General features: G+C 42.3%; 1 protein-coding gene across 3 annotated transcripts in view; it reads right to left on the bottom strand.

The window, feature by feature from the left end:
* Window positions 1-23,750, bottom strand: part of kiaa1109 (KIAA1109 ortholog) — a 72,556-nt gene that overhangs the window by 5,783 nt on the left and 43,023 nt on the right. For 2 of the 3 annotated variants that reach the window (XM_040023618.1, XM_040023619.1), the window contains 30 exons: window positions 23,519-23,707; window positions 23,097-23,265; window positions 21,817-22,028; window positions 20,835-20,918; window positions 19,389-19,587; window positions 19,147-19,206; window positions 18,755-18,981; window positions 17,627-17,794; window positions 17,015-17,145; window positions 16,806-16,929; window positions 16,548-16,660; window positions 15,983-16,076; window positions 15,636-15,689; window positions 13,341-13,603; window positions 12,979-13,194; window positions 12,592-12,772; window positions 12,317-12,506; window positions 11,792-11,953; window positions 11,557-11,696; window positions 11,152-11,347; window positions 10,518-10,718; window positions 10,192-10,368; window positions 7,720-7,857; window positions 7,003-7,248; window positions 6,728-6,881; window positions 4,859-5,016; window positions 2,743-2,932; window positions 2,003-2,220; window positions 1,368-1,619; window positions 1,028-1,231 (listed from right to left, as the gene is read on the bottom strand). In XM_040023618.1, coding sequence (XP_039879552.1) covers window positions 1,028-1,231; window positions 1,368-1,619; window positions 2,003-2,220; window positions 2,743-2,932; window positions 4,859-5,016; window positions 6,728-6,881; window positions 7,003-7,248; window positions 7,720-7,857; window positions 10,192-10,368; window positions 10,518-10,718; window positions 11,152-11,347; window positions 11,557-11,696; window positions 11,792-11,953; window positions 12,317-12,506; window positions 12,592-12,772; window positions 12,979-13,194; window positions 13,341-13,603; window positions 15,636-15,689; window positions 15,983-16,076; window positions 16,548-16,660; window positions 16,806-16,929; window positions 17,015-17,145; window positions 17,627-17,794; window positions 18,755-18,981; window positions 19,147-19,206; window positions 19,389-19,587; window positions 20,835-20,918; window positions 21,817-22,028; window positions 23,097-23,265; window positions 23,519-23,707 — 5,110 coding nt within the window. The remainder of the gene's footprint in view (window positions 1-1,027; window positions 1,232-1,367; window positions 1,620-2,002; window positions 2,221-2,742; window positions 2,933-4,858; window positions 5,017-6,727; window positions 6,882-7,002; window positions 7,249-7,719; window positions 7,858-10,191; window positions 10,369-10,517; window positions 10,719-11,151; window positions 11,348-11,556; window positions 11,697-11,791; window positions 11,954-12,316; window positions 12,507-12,591; window positions 12,773-12,978; window positions 13,195-13,340; window positions 13,604-15,635; window positions 15,690-15,982; window positions 16,077-16,547; window positions 16,661-16,805; window positions 16,930-17,014; window positions 17,146-17,626; window positions 17,795-18,754; window positions 18,982-19,146; window positions 19,207-19,388; window positions 19,588-20,834; window positions 20,919-21,816; window positions 22,029-23,096; window positions 23,266-23,518; window positions 23,708-23,750) is intronic. The other variant, XM_040023620.1, reaches the window with a different exon arrangement.

The following is a 23,750-nucleotide window of genomic DNA, read 5'->3' as shown; positions in this document are numbered from 1 at the left end:
CCGCTAAAGCGTTTAAGTTTCAAAATAGAACAAACGAAACAGACTAAATTGTCAATTCCACTTGGAAACAAAATATTAATTCTAAAAATAAATCTTAGTTTGTTTTACAGAAGAACAGACAAAATTGACTAACTTTTGTCAATATCAAATAAACTGAGAACTAAAAGTAAATTCTCAATCTCTCCTTGTTGTATAGCTCAGCTTTTCAAACAGTTTTAACAGTTACTTTAGTCTGACAAAAGCCGAATGACGAATTAGCGCTTCCAGTCAGAGACTGAGCGTGCACCGCTTTATTGTATTTCCAGACTTGCTTTGGGCACAATTTACAGTGCGCTACTCTGTTTTTTGTCAGACTTGAAATAGCCGAAATACCTTCACACTACGGAACTTCTATGGCTCTTCCGTTCGACAATCTCTCCGGCATTGGAACCATCATCTGTTTTCTCTTCGGTAACCTTCGGTCACGCTCGGTTGATTTTTCTAGTCGGCACACTCATTTCCTCCATTACCAGGCGGCACGGCGGCTGGCTGCTTTCCAAACAAATACACATGTGCGGCTTGGCACTTGTGCTGTACGTAACAAGTCACGTGACGTGACGCTGCGGCTGTGATTGGTTCGGCTCTGCCCTAGTTAATTTGGATTGGCTGTTTTTTTTTTTTTAAAGAGGACAAGAGAGACGAGGCCTATCGCAATAGTTTAATTTTTCTATCGAGAAAAAGTTATATCGCGATACATATCGTTATCGTTCTATCGCCCAGCTCTATCCGATACTTTAAGTAAGTTCAGCCTCAGGCTATTTAAGGTCCCCCATCAGCCCACGCTGGCTCTGATTGGACAGCTCCAAAACCAAACCACAGTAATCAGATTCAACTGTTTTCCTGTATTTTCCAATCCCAAATATTTTCTCTTTAAATACACGTTCAAGCCTTTCGATCCCAAATAAGCGAGCATCAACGGCCTGCTGACGAGGCTTTCCACTAAACAAATGGGCACGCATGAATGACACGATTTTGCTGAAATGTTTACCTTCATTTCTCATTGCAGTGACGTAGTTGAACCATTCTTTGACAGTAGCGACACCATGTGGAGGGTTTTCATGTCGCCGTCGTGTGATTTTGGTTATGGTGGCCATTGGGCTTTCGAGAGCACCACACGGCTTCGTGACCATCGTGTTGTGGCCGAGATGGAAATCCAGTGTCTGCACGATGTAGGTAGAGTCATCTTTTGAGCCTGTGTGTAACAGAAACAATCCATAAAGAGATGCACCTTTATATATTTAGTTTTGATCCGTTCATCAGGACTGAGCATCATCTCGACTGAATAATATTAATATTCACGAGTCCCTAAAAAGAACATTTAGTCTCACCATCCTCCCAGATTTTCTGTGCCTCTGTCCAGAAGGCGATGTTGGGCTCTTCCAGGTGGAACAAGGCCCACGACTTGGAGCGGAAGTTTGGCCCGTGGAAGCAGGCCAGAGTCATGTGATTGCCATGGAGGCTCATCGACCCGCCAAGCTGCACGGCATCCTCAGGCAAGGGCGTCTGGAAGAGGGAGATGTGGCAGCCGGCGATTACCTTCAGCACCCCGGGCCAGTGGCGGTGATGGGCCGCATCCATGTCTGCGTGACAAAGACAGTTAGGAGGGAAAATGAGAAGCAGGCGGACAAATGAATTCTGACTGGAACACGAGGCTTGTTGCTGGCGCTAACAGGATCAGATTTAGTGTGTCATGTTGTTTTTGTCCTTATAAAGCCCTCAATCTTTAAAATGTATGCTGCCTGTTTCGTTACTGATTATCTCATGAGCGAGGCTGATTACATTCAGTTGCTAAACAACCTTTTCAACTATTTGAAAAAGTTGTTTACAAATTAAGCTTATTAGAATTACAAATCATTTCACTTCCTGTAAGCAGCACAGCCGCCTAAGACACTTGCTGTGCGCGCCTTATTATGCTACAGACTGCTCAACATTCACCCAGCAGTATGGAACGAGGCATGCTTACAAAGCTCTGCAGCTCCTTTGTCAGTGTTGACGACGGGGGTTTTGGGGGGCAGGTAGGGGCCAGGGCCCCAGGTGGAGAGGGCCCGCTTGCTGGTGTCGAATTGCTGAGTGAAAAACTCCTGCAGCTTCATGCCGATCTTGATGAGGTCTGGTGTGGTGGACCGTGAAATGATCACCTGGAAAATGTCCCACTGCAGGTCTCCGTGGATGAAGATCTCACTGGAAGGAGAAAAGATGGGGAGGGAAACGGAGCAGATGAGTGAAAAAGGTTGTTGCAAGAAACAAAGGAAGGGAGAGCAGGCATAAATGGCTCACAGATGAAAGAAAATGGCATATATTCTCGACATAATGTCGTGTAATTTGTGTATTCTTGTGTTCACACTAGATACAAACACAAACCCTCGAGTCCAGACATAATTTTGTTCGGCTTGCCGAGCATTCTGAAACTTGGGCAATAAATGTCAGCAAATTGTCTGTTTTTCTTCATAACCCGCGATGCTTTGAAATTGTGCTCTCTAGTTAGTGTGCTTTGTGCTTCAACACTTCAGAAACTGAATACAAACCTCTTTGTAGAGAAAACATCTGCATTTCAAAGTACAGAGACATGGAGACGTGAAGCAGGCTAATCTCTGATGGCCACAAGAATGAAATGAATAAATGGCACTAAACATGACTCATCTAAAAGCGCTGTATTGATCGTGTTGTGCCGAACAGTGCAGTCACGCTGACATCATACCACACCTTTTCTCTGATAGACTGGTGTCCACTGTACACAGGTTGACCTTCCATTCATCCTGCAGCTGCAGGTCAGCATTACTAAACACTCCCATCAGGATGCTGGAGCCCATGTAGTCCACTCGCGCCTCTGTGGAGCCCATGGTAATCTGGATCTTGTGGCTAGGCTGCTGGTTTGGATGCTCTGAGATGTGGGCTGCAAACCACACGATAGTAGTTACCAATGAGAGCGCACAAGCAATCCCATACCTCTCAACATCAAAATCAGTGGATTCTAGTAAGTAAGGACTGACTTCTTCTTCTAGTTTACCTGCTTATTGCTGCTGGACCACAACAGCAACGGGGCAACCATACATAGCAGAACTCACACTACACAGGGCTGCTTTGTATGGTGTCTGAGCATGATTGCCCTCCTCCACAGCCCTGAAAGCTTAAATTCACAGCTCCACAACCAACAAGGCATGTCATCTAAAAATGGTGCTAACCTGTGTTAAGATATTCAACTGGCATTCATGAAAACGCTTTAGGCTTTTGGTAGGTACAAACCACAACTGGTACATGTCAATATGTTTGGTCTAATAATAGTTTTATAAAGTCACACACATCCAGCCACAGCTTCATGGCTTCAGTGTCTTTAAATACATGCTGAGACTGACTGTGAAGCCTCCTCTCAGATAAAAATGGCTCAGCACCTTGTTCTTATGTTTTTAGTCTAAAATACCAAAGTTAAAATGATTCATTTTGCTGTAAATATTCGCTTTTGTGTCTATTTATAAACTATTGAAGGTGAACAGGCGAGAAGGTGACATGTGCTTCACACACACTGTGGCAGATTTAGTTCATCCAGAGAGGACACCGAGTAGGGACGATTTCAGGCAACAAGTAATTTCTTTAGCTGACTGCATCTCAAGCAGAAGCATCAGTGATCAGTGCTTAGATATTAAACTCAATGAACAAAGATCTAACATGCAATCACTGATCACTTCATTAGTTACACTTTGCTAGGACTATGTTGGACCCTCAGAGATTTTGGTCCATACTGGCATGATGGGCTCATACAGCTGCTTCAGATTTGTCATCTTTACATCCATGATTTCAGTCTCTACATCCCAAAGGTGTTCCAGTTTAGAGTTCAACAAATTTATTGTCAAGTTTAAGAACATTCTGCTGGATATAGCCATCAGAATATGGGCACAGTGTGGCCACTCAGGCAGGCTGTGTCACTGAAATGATGCTTAGTCTGTATTAAGGGGTCCATGGCGTGCCAACAAAATATCCTGCACATCATTACACCAGCAACTGCAACTGTTGTTTTTAAAGTGGTCGTTTTATGATTTTATCCCAAAAATCGAGACTGGTCACACCAGGCAACATTTTCCCAATCGTCTATTGTGCAAAAGTGAATTTTAGTCTCAGTTTATCGTTCTTAACGGAAAGAAGTCGCACCCAGTGTGGTCTTCTGCTGCTGTACTCCATGCGCTTTAAGAATATATGCTCATCTGCACATTTTGATGTTTTAACAAAGCTTATTTGAGATACTGTTGCCTTCCTGTCAGTTTGAAACAGTCTGACTATTCTCCTCTGACCTGTTGAAAGAAATGTTCATCATTCGATATTTTCTCCTTTTTTCAGACCAGCCTTTCTAAACTTCTAAAACACAGTTGTTTAGGAAAATCCCAGCAGATCAGCCTTTTCTGAAATACTCACACCAGGCCGTCTGACACCAACAGCCATGCTCCAGCCACCATCAAAGTCACTTAAATCCCCTTTTTATCCTCATTGTGATGCTCTGGTTTAACTTCAGCAGGTTGCCTTAACTATGTCTGCATGCCTAAATGCACTGAGTTGCTTCCAGCTTCCAAGTGGCTGCTGTATCTATATATTAGCCTATTTAAACATTAAATGTAATATATAAAATAAAATGCATTTTATGCCTATTTAGCAGAGTAAACATTTTTGTATGTGAATAATATTACATTACTGCTCCCGGTGTTTTAAGAACTCTAGCACTGAACTTTGGCTCAGCTCCACATCCACACTTTACACTCTGTTAGAATAAAAGCTGCTAACGAGTTGGAGAAAAACACCAGATGTCGGAAAAGCTGATGCCTTGTTTACTTACAGACCATCTCCAGGGTGTTCACGTCTATATTGCCACCCACCACCCCGCCCTTGGAGTCGAGCTTGGATCGGCCGAGGCCGACAGACATGCTGATCTCTCGGTCTCGGTTGCTTCCGACAGAAAGTCGGCCCTGACTTTTCAGCCCGCTGGTCGTCCAGCTGCAGGGACAAACACAACTGTGAGCGCTCCTGAAATGCTGCTGAATAATGTAGAAGGCTTCTGTATGAAACATAAATGACTCATCACAAGAAGTTTCCAAGGAATAAACACAGGTAACAGAGGAAGAAACGAACAGCCAGTTCTGAGCGCTAAACCCATTTTCACAAGTCAACATGTCAACTGTGTTTTCTAACGTGTCGTTGTGCGTTTCACCTTCATCAGTTTGATGTGTTATTGCCTTTTTGCTTATATCCAAGTGCAGCTATTTTGACAATACAATTCTCGCTTTAAATCCAGGCTGCACCCTTGCATAAAAGTTTTTATGAAGGAAGAATATCCTGAGCTCATGAATGATTTAATTAGAGCTGGAGAAGTGTACTGTCTTGCCTTGGTGAGAAAGAAGCAGAAGGTGTGTGTTGTTTGTGGAGCCCACACACTTCCACTGTGGAAGAGGGTTATTTTTTTAACTTTATGGGGACCCAGAGCTCATAAAACAGTACAGCCTTAGTTATGAGGGTGCTGTGTTTGCCACCGCTTCAGCATCATTTTCTGCACTTCAGCCTCAACCGTAGAGATCAGGGGTGTACTGACAACCATATTGTGGTGAACGGTAAAATCCAGCAGTGCAGTAGAGTTAAACTGAACCCATAAGAGTGGACGATAAAGGGTGATAAGAAGTGCAGGAGAAGCACCCCAGAGGCATCTGTACACCAGTTTAACAGCTGTTTACTGCAGTAAAAAGGTAAATAAACAATGTTGGCTATGTTTTATTTAGACAGTAACGTTCTTAAGTTAAATTTATAACTTTAGTTTTACTTTTAGAGCTACAATGCATGATGAAGAGTGTTTTCCAGTCAGTAATTTACTGTTCAAGCGTGGAATCTTTCACTTAAGTCATTATGTTACACTAGCAAAAATTGCTACAATTAGATCAGCATGCGAGCAAAAAACTTAAGGATTCAGACCAATCTATAAGAGAGCTTCCAATAGCTTTTCTCCTCTTGGATCTTAATGATACCATAATAGCAAAGGATAATATAATGTGGACATCTCAGGCTCTCAGGAGGGAACTAAATCAGCTGGTTTCAAACCACATATGAACTGAGGGACTGCAACAGGGCCGGGTATAAGATAACTAAGGATTATATTGAAAGCAACTTTAAGTGTAAGGCTGCTTTCAATGATTGCATCACCTGTTAGGATACTAAAGAAAATACAGACCCTTGTAGTTGTAAACAGGCCTGATTTTGTCTGATGTGTGGCTGTGAAAACGCCTGGCTTTTCTGAGGCACTTATATGTTGTTGGCAATCGATTCTTGTTGAGATGAGATGAGAGTCTGTTGTAGCCATCAACAAGCGTTAAAGTGGGGCAGCCAAAAAATATACTTTGATTGAAAATCATGAGATACTTTCAGATGAAAGATTTTTATCTCTCATCCATTTAATTAGTGTTTTTTTCCTTTAGTGCATAATCCCCCTGCTAATTCTTTTTTAATGATATTTTGTGTTTGTTTTCCTAAAGTTTATTTTATGTTCTTTTGATTTTAATGTTTTTTTTTCATGATTTGTGAAACTGGACAAGTGTGGCTAAGATATTCTATAAATGAAAATATAGTCAATAATTTTAAATCGCTTCTGTGTTTGAGTTACCAGAGTAACCATTAAATCCTAATTATTAGCACGTGTTTGCACAGCATTGGATGCACTTACGTATTGTTTCCCATCACGTTGCTCATGTTCATTTGGACGGTGAGCAGCTTTAGGTTGATGGCGAACACCACCAGCGTCTCCCACGGCGACCCCTGCTGACCTGCTGCCTTCCCATTTTTACCAAATGAAGGAGTCGATGTTTTTGTGACTGAATCTAAAAAACAATGAAAAAAATAGGAAAAAATTAATTGCAGTTATTTTTTCTTACTTATCTGGATTTTTGGGTGTGAAGATTCGTACTCCGGTAACAAAAGGCATTTAATGTTCCCCGTTACCTCTCCTCGGAGCGGAGGAGTCAGAGACGCTCCTGGTGCGACCAGGTGCAGGGGACTTGAGGTGCCCCAGGCTGCCTGGGGACATGTTGCTTCCGGTGGAGTGCTCCGAAAAGACGTTGGGGGACTGGGGTATGTGCTGCGTCCCGGTGCTGCCGTCCCACGTCCTCCAGTAAGCTTTCCGGCTGGACTCGGGGGACAGGTGATGGGTGACGTTTTCAGCTGAGTCAGGAGTGGCGGGGCCGGAAGCTGGAGCGAAGTAAAGGTTCGAAGAGGTAAGTAAAGGACACCTTTATAAATGTCAACGTAAAGTGACTGCAGGAAATGTTTGCTAAAGGACTGCCAGTGAGACAGGATATTAAAAATGAAAAAAGGCTAAATGCACAGAGGTTAGCAGGTGGCTGTTGGTGCTCATATCAGAATTTTTGGGGAGAAATGTTCGCTCATTTCTGCACCGAGTTAAAGATTTTGTTTTTAGAAACCCATCTGAAAGGCAGTGCAGAGATTTATATAGAAGCCAACAATATCTCGCTTTAGTAAAAGCAAATCAGTTTGTTGATCATTTCAAATAAAGATCAGCACTGACAGAAGCCTGGAAAAGCTCACTGTTCCCTGTGTCAGATGCCACATAAAAGCTGAAATTCTACAACAACTTAAAAGCCGGCAACGTAAACAACACACGGCCATCACAACACCCGAGTGCAGCCGCTGAGCACTCACGTGGGAGGTTGATGGTTTGGTCCCCCAGGAAGAGGCGTCTGGCGATACTTCGACGATACCAGGCTCTCGGGAAGGCCAGGATCTCGCTCAGTCTTCTCATGTCGTACTTGAAGGAAGCCGAGCCGATGTCACACACAGCTGACGGAAGAATATCACATTAGTGAGCATGTGAAAGACTTCTTTATAAGACTGCACAGGATAAGGCCACAGTTCTAAAAGCTACAGGGGGGAAAAGTATGCACTTACTCTCACAGATTGGAAAGACGTATTCTTCAGTCTCATTTATGTGCTTGTAAAATGTCCCATTCAGCAGCTCAAGCACTCACTCTGAGATGCCTATTTCAAACCCTGCGTTAGAGCTCTTGATGTTCCCACTCTCTTTTTACAGTGTGGCTAACCATTTTGGAGTGTTTCTTTTTGAACACGCAGGCTCTCCAGGATCGGTGCCTACACTCACCATACATCCTGCCTTTCTGCTGCTTCTGGCCCGCCTCTGAATGACTGGACTGGTGCCCAGGCCTGTGCACCAGCCCTTCCAACACCTGCTCTGAAAAGTGGCTGTGATCTGTCAGTCAGGGAGGCTGATTTGGTATGAGCAGATCGTCATTGTCTCTCTTTTTATTAACTTACTTGTCAGCGGTTTGTGCTTCCAGACGCTCATTTTCTCTGTACTAGTTTGCAGACACCTTATCGTGCATACCTGCAGCTGCATGTTGCAAAGGTTGTGCACTGGAGACCGGACAGGGTTTGTTGAATAACTTTATTGTAAAGTGACACTCGGGTTTTAAGGTTGCTTGTTCTAACTGTTTGGGTTTAATCTGGCTGTTTAATGGCGTAAAGCTCTTTCGCTATTTTTCCAGTTTTCTTTTTAATCAGTTGGTAAATTTTAAATGGAATTCAAGTTCAGAGCCCTTTATTTCTTTGTTCTGACGAGCACCATTTGCCCATGGCTCTTTCACTACTTCTTTTGTTACTTTGTGCTTTGCTTGGCTTCACTGTTTGTATTCATCACTTTCATAAAAAGATAACATTTTTGCCTTCAGCCATTTCCATCTGGTTGTTTGTGTTACTGCCGTTACCCCCCGATGAGCTGGGGTCACAACAGCCTGCTTCTGTGCTGGAGTACATTCCCACAGTGCTGCTGATATGATTGAGTACTCAACACAGAGTTTCATATCCCTTAAAGATGCTTCTCTGAAAGGGTTCGCATCTGTTCTGACTGCTTTACAGAGAGAAAGAAAGGGGCAAGCTTCTTGATTCCCACTTTTAGTGAACATGAAATATTTAACACTATGCAGGAGTTCCAAAAAAACACAACGTTGTGAAAGTTCCTGCTGAGCTGGGACAAACTTTGAGACAGTTCACAGAAAGGATGGCCAACAAAAACACTGAGTCCCAGTCTTGTTAAGCACATCTGCCCAGGACTCCTCAGGCTGTGCGTGCTGACACATGCAACCGGATTTATTCCAGTTAACTAAAATTCTTTGCCTTACGCCTATTTTCAGAATTTAATTTAGGTTTAGTTAACCCTTTTAAAAAACTGCAGCTGCTTACCAAATGTCACCCCCAACTGCATGATTGATGTTTTACCTTAAAAGCAATTTAAGTGATGCACTTAAAAGCTGATTTATGGTCCGCGTCAGTGTTCATTTCCCTACCACTCTCCCTGTGCACAGAGAAGGATTGTGGGAATTTTAACCAGCGGATTAGCAACACTGACGCGCTTGTGCGTCATCCTCAAACAAGCCAACACTGTGACATAGAAGAAAAGGTGATGGGCTGAAAATCGGGGCTTAAAAAGTAACAAAAAAGAAGAAGCACTGATGAAAAGCAGAGTGCAAAGAGTGAATCATTTTTAAACACACAGCTAAACCAGTTCTATATATACACCATAACTAAGCTAAAGGACTGACAACAGCACAAACCTCAGCTTTAGCAGTGTTCAGTTCCAGTAGTTCAACATACAGTATATTTGACAGTCCCCCCACGTTAGCAGACGACAGATACAGCATGAAGATATGGATCTTCAAAGCTCTGCGTGGTTCAGTATCAAAGCAGAATCAACACAGCACCATGCTGGAGCAAAGTCCTTCAAGAAGCAGGCCTCACGACTCAGCAGCCATCTTAAAATGGCTCAGTGTATTTATGCGGGCAGTCATGAGAACATAAAAATGCTGAAAATAATCACAAGTCAAATCAGCTTTTGATAATTCTGCCCTAAAATCCATTTTTAACAAGTCCCCCCCCCCCTGAACATTGCACTTTGACAAACACCTTTCTTTGCTGTTGCAAACTCTTCTATAAACCCAAAAATAAACTGACAACTTCTTACTTTGTATAACTTTGTGCTGCATAACAGAAAGCATATATTTGATAAATATACCTCAACTTTTGCAGGAATTGTGTCAAATTCCCAATATTGTTATTATCTGTCTAATGGACAGGTGTTTTTCTCTGGAGACGACCGCGTACCTGAGATGTTGATGAGGGTGGTGTCCATTTTACCCCCTTTAGGAGGAATAAAGCTCTCAATGAAAGTGGGGCCTCCTGTTCGCCTCATCCTCGATAAGCTGACCTTCACAAACTCCAGGTTGATGCTCAGAGAGTCTTTCCTTCCTGTCACTGAAGTCGACTCCTCATCCACGGTACCTTCGGGAGGGGGAGGAGATATGGGTGATGGGATCAGCTGGCATGTAATTGTTTTACATCAATCCTATCTACAAGAGGTGCATTTATTAGTGGATAAAATGCAGTCCTGTATCTTTAACAGATAAGAATAACACAAATGTTTAGCATACCTAACGGCCCTTGGCCCGGAGGCAACCCCGTGACTGCAGATTTCTGCTTTCCGGCGCCGTAGGGGTGGAAGACGTAGAGGGAGAAGTCAGACATGCATGCTGTAAAGCTGAGGCCCGAGGAGTTACTCGGGGGCCCGGTGAGGTCGGACTGGCTGCTGCTGTGACGGCTTCTGCCCAGAGGGCTCCCCAACAACGGAGATGCTGGAAGGGGGCAGGAGAGACAAAAAAAATCATCCAGTCACACACTCATTAACAGCACTATACACTTGTGATATATATAAGTCTAACATCCTATAATGCATTAGCACTAACACAATTTCAGGATGGAAAGGAGTGAGCTACCAGCTATCCAACCTGTGCATTTAGTGACTCACAGATTTCCAAGACCTGAGATGCATCTTAACATGCATCATCTGGCATAAAGACAGACTGGAGAGAAGAGTAATGAATGCAGGAGAACATGCTGCGAGCAACATTAACTCACACAGGGCTCAGACATGCCATGGAGTGGCAGCTAATAGATATTCTCACGGTGTGCTAAAGACTTTAAAAGACTGTTTCGTTCACGTATCTCTGCACACATTAGAGCGCCATTATTCTGCCAAAATAAACGGGGAAGTCATGCTCTAGATACCTTTGCTGGGAGGTGGTTTGGGGATATGCTGCCCGGGTGGAGTTGAGGAGGGCTGGTGTGACCCGTCTGTCACATGGGCTCCTGTCGGGGTCTCCAGTTCTCCACGGTTAGAGGAGAAGACCAGGTCTAACGAGGGCAGTTTGAGCATACACTCCACCCTGGACATTGGCAGGCAGCTGAAGCGGATCTGAGAGGGCTGGAAACAGAGGACAGTAGATGTTTTCATACACGAAAATTCTCATTTTAGTGTAAATTTATGACTTGTAATTGTTATTTGTCATAATACTTTCCTTGTGCTTTTAGTTTTTTCTTACATGTAACACATTAATTATTATTTATATAAACAGTCGACTTAAATTCCAAAGCAGCTCTGAAGAAATTGCATGAATGACAGCTCATCAGTACCTGGACTCTGACGTAGACAACCACATCCACGGGGAAGGAGGAGTATGCCGACGTTGAAGAGGACACCAGGGAGGTGGTCGATTCCTCGAGCTGTTCCACTGTATCAAACTGACCCATGTCTTCCTCCTGGGATGCCACAGCTGATGGAAAGACATCAGAAGAAGTTTACTATGAATATCAAGACACACAATTCCTCCAAGAACACGGTCCCAAAGGACTGGTTTTAAAAACACACCTGTGTAGTTCCTGTCCACTGGAGTGATAGGAATTGTCTCAAGTGCTTTTTCCAGAAAGTCCAGCAGACAGGGGCTGATCACCATCTCCTCTGGCAGGGTCTGGAGGGCCACCCAGGCATACAGCTTGGCCGTCTTTACCCCTCCACTGCTCTTACCTTTAGCTGCAAAGACACATGAAAGTTAAAGTCATCTCCACACTCTAACAGCACTTTCAGAAGTTTGTTTCTTGAACTTCAAATAAACTGGAATCATATTAACAGAGGTTCTTTTAAACTGTCTTTTTGAGTCTCTCCCTCTGTGGGGCGCATCAATATGCATGAACCCGTTTGATCAAAGGGTGCCCTCTAGAGCCATGCCTTTAAAAAAAAAAAAAATTTAAAAAAAAAAGGGATGGAATCGCATGCATTTGATTTGGACGGTCCACGTGTAGATTTAAATCATCGGATCGAAGAGGCGTGGCACTCTAGTGTCGGCGATTATGGATGGTAGAAGGGCATGCAATTAAATGAGGGAATGCTCAGTACCTGATGGAATAGGTGGGGGCGGGGGAGGTAGGAGCGAGTTAGTCTTGCTTTGGACAGCATTGGGAGGATTTGGAGGGCCGCTATCTTTCATACCATACAGCTTCGACTCTTTGGAGAGAGTGCGGGGGAGAGAGGATCCACGCGAGGCGTTGGGTGACTCCGTCTTCAGGGTCTTTGAGTTGTAGTGCAACTGCAGGGAAAAATAAAGGAAAAAATAATTATTTAAAGCACAAAAAAAAAACCTTGGCAGTTTGGATGATGTAGGAGAATCTGACCTTCACGTCCACTCCTGGAATGTAGAAAACTGTAGTCTCCAAGTCATTGGATTTGGTCGGCAGAGTGGAGGGACACTTCTTTCCAGCTAGGAGATGGCTGGATGAGGGGTAGTTGGGCTGGAGCTTCTTCTTCTTGGGAGGAGATTCTTGGTCCAGGTTTCGGAGGCTGCGCTCACAGCTCCTATAAAACCCAAATTACTGAACTGAATATAGAATGTCTCATTTCTTCTGTCCAGTGAGGATAAACCATCACAGCTGTTCAGGTACTTCTGCTAATATAGAGTCTGATTTAATCTACGCTTAATACTACATTTGGGAGGAAATGTGAGACCAACTTTAAATAGGAGTTTGTATTTCCCAGATTGAGAAATGAACTTTTTACTGCACCTCCTCAAAGAAACATCCTCGTGCTCGGGCTGTTGAGTAGTAGGGTGAAGGACGCACTTCCCGCTGTCGATTTCCACACGGACATCCAGCTCAAAGTCGATGTTTCTTTCCGTCGTTGGGCCACTGAAGCTGCGGTTGGCAGGAGTGCCTGGCCAGCGCTCACTGAACAACTGACTCACAGCAGAAAAGCCCGAGGACTTTCTCTGAGACGTTTGGCTGAGAATCAGGGAGGACAACACCGTTTAGTGAATGCTGAAAATTGAAAAGCTTTTCTTTTTTAGACAAAAAAAGAAATTAATGGCGCTTTCTTTTCCTAACTGTCATTACAAGTACGCCTGCACTGACAAACGCAATAAACTCACACAGGCCTTCGATAGCTCTGCTGTCTGTCATGCTCGAAGTCGTCCTTGTCCGAGTCTTCCGAGGAGGAAGAGGACAGGTCATCGCGCCTTACGTCGTCATGCTGGAAGGGAAGTGTGGGTGAGAAGACAGCAGGGGTGGCGGGGGCACTGAAAACTGAGTGATGACCATCGACAACAGATAGGGGATGGAGGTGGAGGTGATGAGGATGGGATGAATCGTCAATGGAGACTGTCGACAGGTCCCCCTCTGACTCCTCAGGGAACTTTAGAAAAGGACAAAAAGTCAAACTCACACAGGAAATGGTTTAATGTCTGTCTAAATTTGTTCCTATGTGGAGACATCGATCCAGGGAATCTGAGAGCTGGAGCTGATGTCTTCAGCAGAAATCCACCCAAAAATGAAAGTAGTGTTCTGTAGACTGGACCTTATTAATTAGTTTAACTGATCAGTTCTGAAATTTGTGTTTACTGCTCAAATCAAATTTAATTTTTTTACTTCTGCACGTCCAGAGGCAGAACACTACTGCCTGCAACTGTTCACCGAGGAGCTCAGAGGTCATGCACTTTCTGTGAAGAGGAATGACAGCTTGAAACAAAGGAAGAAGATGAGGATGAGAAGATGACATACCCCGTCTCAAGATGGTGACAACAGAAAAATGCCCAAGAAAGTGTAGAAGTATCCTTATGACAGCCAGGGAAAAAGCCCATTTGTGTAGGGTCAACAGATCCCAAACACACCGACAGAGGCTGAGCATCAGTTAAATTAGAAATAATCCATCTGCGACACAAATACTCCTTATAGGACAATATAGAGTTTTATATGAGTGTGGTATTGATTTATTGAGCAAGTCTTGTTCTTTCATCAAAGAGTTAGAGATTATTATTATTTTTTAATTAATATCAGGATTATTGTTATCAATTTCATCGTTAATGATTTTATTGAAAAAAAAAAAAAAAAAAAAAAAGAGAAAGATTTACACTCACCAAGAAAATAACACAACTGCACAACAGATTCATCACCATTCAGTTACAGTGCTGAGCAAATAAACCCAACAAAAGCTCCTTTGAGAGATTAAATAACTCATGTCATCAAAGGAATTTTGATTATGCTATTGACGAATATTTTAAGTGGCTACAGGTTGCTTGGCAACTACATAATAAGGTCACCATTTCATTATAAGACTTCAATCTCTCATTTTGTTAAAATTAAGTAAAAATAAATGATTTTTTTTTAAATAAAATCATCTTTTATGATGGATTATGTGACGTTCACACATGCCTGTGACCACCTGTTTAACCCTAAAATTTCACTTGGACTTTTAAAAATTGTTAATAAGTAATTAAAACAGTTGGGTAGGGGGAGGGAACTTTCTTGTGGCTTCTGAAGAGAGAGGATTGTCTGAAAAAGGTTTGGGAGCCACAGTTATGAAAGTTGTTTGCAGTTTATGTTTGCAGTCATGGCTTCACGCCCGCAAATAATAAGCAAGTTTTCTTATATAGTTATTATTCTCCTCAACACACATGACTGCCGTCTTCACAGTATGAGCCACAAATGCCGCTTCAGGGATGTGGGGTTAAAGAGAATGGATTCTTTTCCCCAGAATGTCTGAGTTATTATTTGTGATTGTAGCATTTTAAAAGGTAAACTGGTGATTTTATATTAAACGTATTATTTATCTTATCCTCGTGAAGTTTTTGGTATTGTTGGGGGCGATTAAGGACCTGCTGTTGTGACAAACAAAAGCCGACAGACTGTGACTCAGTGGCCACCCATGCATAGTTGTTAGAAATCACTCAATATACTAAGGTTAAAAAAAAGAAAAAAGCTGATGGATTATTTTATGCAGTTTCAAGACAGGATGAGTGTGTGTGGGGTGTGAAACTATAATTCATTAAGCAGCAATTCAACTGTAAAGTGTTTTTATTCTGCAAACAATTGATTTTCTGAGAACTTTCTTGGGTTGAGGTCATTCTAAATAAAAGCAGGGATGAATTGCTGACTCTCACACTCAGCAGCTAAGGGAATAGTAGGTTTTATTATAAATCCGGATGATCCTCATGCACCAGTAATAAATCAAAATCTAACTGTGGACACAAAAGTGCAAGTTATTATGCAAATGAATGTCTACTGCATATAGCCGAAAGTTCCCGTCTTATCATCCTGTTTTGATTTTGCATATTCAAAATCCTGTCAGCACTGTCAAGGTAATCACAGAGGAGAGGAGGAAACAGAAGATTTTGATCAGCGTTGGTTATGTATTTTCATTTTTTAAATTTTATTCTTGGACCATATACCTTGAATATATCTCCTGGACTGACAGGTGCAGACTCCAAAGCCTGATTATTAATCTTTAATTGGACAGAAGAGTTATTTTTAAAACAAGAGTTCATCCCTTTGTTTCTACTGCAACATACTGTACAAATCAGCTGTAACAGAGATCAGTTATGGTAACAAACAAACATGTAAATGATGGATGAGATGCAGATGATCGCATATAAAATTGCACAAAACTAAAAAAATAAATAAATATTGATTTGTTTGGAAATGCTTTAATTTATAAATAAATCAATTAAGAGGTACAATGCAATCTATTAATGTGCTACAGCAATGGATATCTGACACATGAACAAGGCAGGCTTACCGTGTCCTGGATGTTGAAGGTGACCCGTGGTGCCGGAGAGGACACGTCCACACGGATATCTGGGAAATCTGCATCCACATCTCCGATTCTGGAACTGAAGCCAACATTGTGAGAATCTCATTTTTATTTGATTTTATTTCAGAACATATGGCATTTAATCAGCCAACACTTGTCAAAGCCCGGCCTGTTATTAGTACGATTCATTTCAAGTCATTGTTGAGCATCTGTTGACCCCTCCAGAGTAAATATTTTTCTCCTGTGAAAGGTCTGTGAACTGCCTGAATATCAATACTACATTAATCCTGAGATAATCTGCATAATTACTATAAACAAAATGCAATGAGCACTTCCTCTTCACTACATTCTAATTTGTGAGTCACTCTGTCCCTCTTTGTCAGCAAGATAATGGGAAAATGTTTGAAAAACATAATGGCAGCAGCAGCAGCAGAGAAGTGAGACAGAGGTCACATGGTCCTGTTTGTTTACAGTGAAGCTCCCTTAATGGTGTCATTTCTATGATAATCTGATACCAGGGAAGGTGCCTCCTGCTGCCCTTCTTTGTTACCTTTGTCTGTCCATCCTTTTTAGAGGTGGTCGGCCTGCTGCCGCTGAGATGCTTTTGGAGCGGTTGTAGCTTGGTTTGTAGCCAAGACCCCACTTATCCTTTAGAGAGGCCGCCTGGGAAAGAACAAACACAGCTACAAACGGGTCCATAAAAGGATAAATATGACCAACACCCTAGCATTATTTCATGCTATTTTAAGTTAAGGTGCTGTGGCGAATGCACTTCTACTCGGGGAAGGTAAAGAGACGGGGGATTCACCCTCATGCTGGAGCGACGCAGCTTCTTTCTGACATCTCTCCTGATGTCTTTGACGGCCACAGACTCCAGCTGTTGATAGCGCTGGATCTCCTGATTGATGGTTCCTTCGCTGGCCCCCAGTTTCCTGCGTTCGTAAGAAGAGGACACGGCTAGTCACTTAGTTGTTGCAACTCTTTAAACAGAACAGTTACAAAAAGCTGGAGTCTTACTTGAGGTCATCGATGACTTTGGCTTGCTCATTCAGTTCTCGGATGTCAACGACCCTTTTTGTGAACTTCCTCCCACGAGCATCAATTATCTGGTTTCCTGACACCATGGGCCTTCTGGGGTCAACCGCCTCCTGTTGCACCAAAGCAGGAAACCAAACACACATGGAAACACACAGATGTGGTTAAACTGATTGACAACTGTGACAAACCTTCTGATCAACAGATTGTGCAATAAGAATCCATCGTCCCGATGTCCCAGTTTCTGATTAAAAGGTGCATTTTTGTGATTCAATCATTAGAAGTTTATCTGTAGAATTATCCACACACCAGGAGCCATGTCACAAATAAGAGACACCACCACCACCACCACCACCACAACTCCTAGTGAAAGAAGGAAACAAAGCTTTATTGCCAAAGGGAATTATGGGCCACTAATCTACTTCTTTTCACCCATCATTGAAGCTTAATGAGGAGGGCAGTGGAAGCAAATAACACAGCTCATAATTTTGGAATCCACAGCCTTCATCACTTAAGTGCAAGTGCCCGAAATGTGACCTTGTAAGTGATTCAACCAGCCTGGAGAAAAGTTTAACACTGTGGGCGGCTACATACACAAGCCCAGGAGAGGGGTCTTTGGGTTCTGCCACTGCCTGGTAGGCAAGGAGATGCACAGTTTAAGTAGTCGATGGGGACAGATATGCTCTGAGGCCTGGGGCTGAGGCCCAGGATGTGGTTTACCAGACGCTTCCTTAAGGTCAGCCGGGGGCTGAACTCTGGAGTCTGTAAATAACAGCAGGGACAGGTGAATGGAAAGGTGGAACAACGGACAGCCTGGGTCAGACTTTGCCTTCAGAAGCTTTTTTTTTTTTTTAAATGCAAGCCAGGTAGGATTTGTTCAAACGGACTGATGCATTATTAAAGGAATAGTTCAACATTTTAGAAATCCACAAACACTATCCTGTCGACAGCACGATGAGAAGATATCGTAGATCTTACCTGCGACACCACAATGAACAGCAGCTGGTTAGCTTAGTGAAGGAGAATATAGGCAGTCCTAAAGAACCCAAACTAACACATTTTATCAGTTTGTTTAATCTGTGCAAAAACCAAAGAGGAGAAAAAACAGCAATTTGCTGTTTTACTGAGGGGTTACGTGCCTGAGTGTTTCTTAGCTGGGAGCTGTGACCTCAATCTTGTGAGGCTGCTGGAAACCAGCAGAAACTCATAACAGCCCCCCAGACAACCCAAACCAATTTGTTTTAGAGGCAGCTTTAGTTATCAACACATTCCCTGTTTTCAGTCTTTGCATCAAACTAAGGTAACAGCTGCTGCAGTCTGTTATCTAATTTACATACACCACAGTGGTACGTATCTTCTCATATTACCAGCTGCAAAATAAGAGAATAGATGCATTTCCCTAAATGTTGAACTTCTTCTTCTGAACCTGCGATACTGACTGGCAGTAAACTCAACAGCTGAATATTCCCACTTCAGTTTAGAGTTTTTCTTTTCACAACTTTCAACACTGGAAATATATATTTTTAGATATTTCTTGAGAACTTTCTAACTTCTAAAGGAGACCATCTGATCTGACTGATGCAACAGCTGCTCGTGTCTCGTTAAAGTCAGGCTGTGAAAGAACGACTGAATCCAGCTGTGGCAGAAATACACAATTACTCTTTAGCAATCTTCCGAATTCAAACTAAACCGTAATAAAAAACGAACTGAGCGGTGTCTGACCATGTGCGTGGTGGGTGACATGGAGTCGGTTTCGTCCTCATCTGAAAGGTCTGCCATGTTCACAGAGTTCAGATCGGCGATGTCGTCTATGTCCTCCTCGCCCGTCAGGGACGTCAGCGTGTTGCCCAGAGCGTTGAGGCGCTTGCCGATATTGGGGTCCATGTGAACGGCAATTCCACACATCTTCCAAAGCACATTGAGAGTCCAGGTACCAGCGCTGCTGCTTTCTGTTTTGGTGAAAAGGAAGCCAGGAGTGAGAGGGAAAACAATGGATGATGTTGGGAAAATTAATGCAATAAATAATAAAATTTTCCACACAGTCTCAATATCATTGTGCAGCTCTAGGGTGTGATCTATATTTAATAGACCAGAGCACAGTTAAAAGAACTTGCCTGCAGAGGGCTGCCCTGTAGTCCTGGAACACACTTCATATGTACCGTCAGGGACTACACCTGCACACAGGTACATACAAACAAATATCTTTTATGATCTCTATAGAGACACACTGACAGTCTTCTTCTGCCCACTAGCTCACAAATCAAATGTGAACGGGCTCACACAGTACAGAATTTGTATTTGAAATGCCTTTCTGCAACACTTAGATAAAAACATTTGCATAAACTGTGTCACTCACAAGCATTCATGACGATGTCTCCCCGGACTTCAGGCTTCCAGTCGTCCCAGGAGGTCTCGAAGCCCTCGGCAAAGCGGATGCAGAAATTTTTGAAGTGTCCTTTACTCACCAGGGACTCGGAGGAGCAGGCGGTGATCAGTGTGCTCTCGATGGTCAGGACCAGCGCAGAGCCCGTGTCAAAATCTATGCTGTGATTGGCCTGGTGGAATGGCAGGGAGAAAGGTTACTCTGGCCTCAAGGGAGAGAGGAGAAGGGGGGAGAGTACAAGGAAAGGCAAACCACCTCCATTTGTTTGGAAAAGGAAGCATTGGCAACACTTCATTCTGTACAGCTGTCATCAACTTAACCAAATATTAAGAACAATAGCACAATGGCAAATTATTGCACATTAAAGGGGATTTGCTATGCTTATTATCAGCTCTAAACATTTTAGCTTGGACTCTAGATTATACATGACTCACGGTACAAAACAAATAATCCTTTTTACATCTTTCTGGCCTCTGTATAGTCTGTCTCCACACAAGCTGGTTTAACACCCTTTGCACCCTCTCTTTAATGCATCTTTATTCTTATGGCCTAAAACTCACCAACGGAAGGTTTGAATGGCAGGTGAAAGAGTGGAGCCAGAACTGTGTATCATAAAGACTGGGCATCATAAAGATCCAAAAGGTCTGAAACTTTTTTATTTGTTATTTTAGCATGTTTAATATTCAAGTCCACCTGAAAATAAGTCAAAAGCTTAAGACAGGTCCACTTTAAAACCTTCAAGGGAACAAGTTTAAGTGCTACTGACATAAATCTATCTCTGAGTGAAGTGTTACCAAGCTCTTCAGTACATTTCAAGTTCAAATGCAGAAAATCAGTGATTAAAGAAGAAAAAAAAAAAAAAAAAACAGAAACCCACACATCCAAATTACATGAATTTGATTAACCTGACATTAGTCCCAGAATAGCAGTCTGATCATTATCATTAGGAAAATACAGATATCTGTATCTGAACTATTTACTAGCCCATTTCAATCAGCTGGATGAAAATAATCAGACCACAATTTTGGGGCAGCTATTACAAGATCCCAGATATAAGCCAATGCAAAATACCACATGCATACAAGCGTAGAGAGAGCCCACCATGTGCAACACTGCACCTAACTATATTCTTAATCTAGTCTCGCATATAGAAACGTACATAACTTAAAAGCACTCACATAATCAATACTCTGGACACCAACAGGCATAACTTTTATTATGAAAACACACCTCAAACACCAGCCCGAGCTTCACTACTTGTTATGCCGCCGTTAGAGAAGCTTTTTTTTTTTTTAAAACCACAAAGCACCTATGATGCAGTATACTGCAGTGTGACAGGTTTTATAGAAGAGCGTCACTCAGTATCAGTCAACACCTCACACCAAGCCATCCCAAGAGATGTAATAAACTTTTGGTTACTTTTCGTGCATTTCTTTGCTGGCCTGCTGAAGAGCTGGCCCCAGCTTCAGAGTTTGTGCCCTCCGTAACTGGTTCTTGTCCTCTCTATGGAAATAAGTGTAACATAACTGTCTGCATCTGAAATCTTTCCAATCCTAGCATGCAAAGTAGAATAAGGATAATTCAAACTATGATGAATGAGTACAGCAAAATATAGGACACCCAATATGCACATGCACATGTTGACTTAAAGTAACTGCGAGGAAGCCTGTCTGTTGGGACTGTATACAGATTTACAGCAATTGTTGAGGAAGCACTGACATAAGATGTGATAAGAGTAGCTCAACATCACTGAACAGTTCTTAAGGCTGTTAGTTTGGCATCAGTCTCACATGCCTGCAGACTGGTTGGTGTTGAGCTGGAAATCTCTCGAAGCCAGGGGAAAATGTGGATTGTCTAACCAGTTAGCAAGTTTTTTTTGCTGCAAGTTGCTGGCTGCTGCTTGGTGGAATCAGCAGCCTTCAAAGTAAAGACAGTGTCTTATGACTGTAACCAACATGTTTCAACATAAACTAGTTTTACTTTGAAGGCAAGCAGTCTGCATTTCCAGTTTACCTACTGCTACACTAGGTGAGTATTTGCAGACATAGGAAATCAATGTCTTCCATGAAAACTACTGCAGATTGTGGCATCTACTAGCGATCAGTGTACTAGTAGATTCATCAATACATTCAAATTTGGCTGATCTGAAAAAAGCAGCAGTGATGGAAGCAGGCCATAGAGCCACAAGCAGAGCACCTTGTTGGGGATTTTTGTTTTTTATAACTTTTCAAAGTGTGTATTTCAAGTCAGCATATATTAAAACTTTTACAAAACAAAATAAGTTGTGCACTTTATATCCTAAACCGAGCTTAAGAATATATACGATTATTTATAAGAAAACAATCTAACGCTCAAAGGGACTGACCAATGACACTTGGGAGACTCAGTCATAGCATATTACCTGAGATGTGTTGGTAATTGGCAGGCAAATACCCAGGTCATTGACTGTCAGTTGCAGAAAGAGGGTGCTGAATGCCTGGGCGGAGGTCTGTTGAATGCCTGGCAGCTTATCCACCACTTCTTTTGTGGCCACGTGAATGTCCTTGTTGAGGGCCATACGCTGCTCATTCCAGTTGTCATATGCAGCTTTGTAGTTTAGCCAGAAGAGCACAGCTGCAGAAGAGCACAGTGGTGGGATGAATAAACATTAAATAAGATCTCACATGTCATTTAAGTAATTTATATCAAATTTTGAGATGCTAAGGAACCAAAAACTCCAAATATGGATCTAAATAAGGAAAATCTGTTTTTCCCAGAGCTTAAATAAAATCACACACCCATCCCACTTTACCCACCAGTGTTTGAATTGGCATCAAAGTGTGAAATAATGTTACACAGTATAAAAAAATTAAAACCTATACTTTATACTGTTGATTGTTCAGTGTTACCCAACAACATTAATAGGAACAGAAAGTCTTTCTCCAGTAATGTCACCTAAATATGTCAGCTACATGTCTGAGTCTTATTAAACCAGACTAAGTAAGACTGACGGAGTCATCTTAACAGACAGACATGTTTCTAAAATTTCTACAAAGTGTTTGATGGGTCAGATTATTCAGACACACTAACAATGAATAATGTATAATGGGAGTTTGACAAAATGTTAACAGGAGCTGAAGTTCAGCAGGTGCTTCCAGCTGTAGATGTTTTGAGTTTATTACATTAACTGCAACATCAGTTAGTAGCAGCAACTTTTAAACACATGGAAAAGAAGCTTAATCACTTGGAACAAATTATCCCAGACAGGTTTGATAAGGATCCAACAACACATTACACTGTGTTCTTTCCTCACATAGTCACAGCTTTTAAGCTGTCACATCCATTTACTAAACTTTATTACACGTGTGTATATATATATATATATATATATATATATATACACACACACACACACACACACACACACCGTCCCATAATTTCATAAAGGACATGCCCACTCTAATTACCAAAGTAACTTTAACAATAAAGCTGCCACGTTAAGAAAAGTCTGACTTCAAGGATAACGTATCACCTGCTGTACTGCATTGTACATAATGAGGCTTCTGATCCTGCTTCAGTCAAGAAAGCTGTGAGAAACTTTGAACGTCAGAAAAATCATCACCTTTAAACACAGATTAAATATCATGCAGCCCATGTTTTAAAAGACCTATACACCAAAGATAGAAAAAAAGGAATCCTAACCTCTGTCGAATGCCACGGGCTGAGCGAAAACCACCGGCCTGTTGAGGGTGATGAGAACAGCCTCTTTGTCAGTGGATCCACTGATTTCCTCCTGCAGAGCATTCCGCAGACCAATCCGAGTTTGGAAGTATGCCACTTGGTGGAAATCCGAGCCAGCTTCTTCATACACCTTTAAAGTGAAAGTGAGAAAAGGAATCAAATAGTCATCTATTATCATAGGATCTACTGTAAAATATAAAGCGTCTTGAGGCGACTGTTGTTGTGATTTAGCGCTATATAAATAAAATTGAATTGAATTGAATTGACTTCATCTGATACGATAAAGCACGGGATGAACGGGACCTGTTAAGAAGTGAGGATTCTGTGTCTGTATGCTGAGTAAGACGAACTGCTTGAGAATACGTGCAGGATTTCATTTGTACCTGGTGCTTGACAATCTGTCCAAGGGCTAGGTTGAGGTCAACTTGACATTTTCCAAAGAGTTTCAGGTAACTGCTACTGCCTCCAGCCTGAGCCTTGCACTGGATTCTGTTGGACAGCTCGAGCTCAATCAGGCCCGTCTCAAAGCGCACGGCTCGCATGGAGGGAGTGGTTGCTGTCATCTGGATTCCCTGTGAACACGAAGACAACAATAAAATCTCCACAGAGAAAACT

Source organism: Simochromis diagramma, unplaced genomic scaffold (assembly GCF_900408965.1).
Source record: "Simochromis diagramma unplaced genomic scaffold, fSimDia1.1 OVJJ01000303.1, whole genome shotgun sequence".
Classification (NCBI taxonomy): Eukaryota; Metazoa; Chordata; class Actinopteri; order Cichliformes; family Cichlidae; genus Simochromis; species Simochromis diagramma.
The sequence above is the reverse complement of the archived record's forward strand: the minus strand, read 5'-3'. Positions and strand labels throughout refer to the sequence as shown.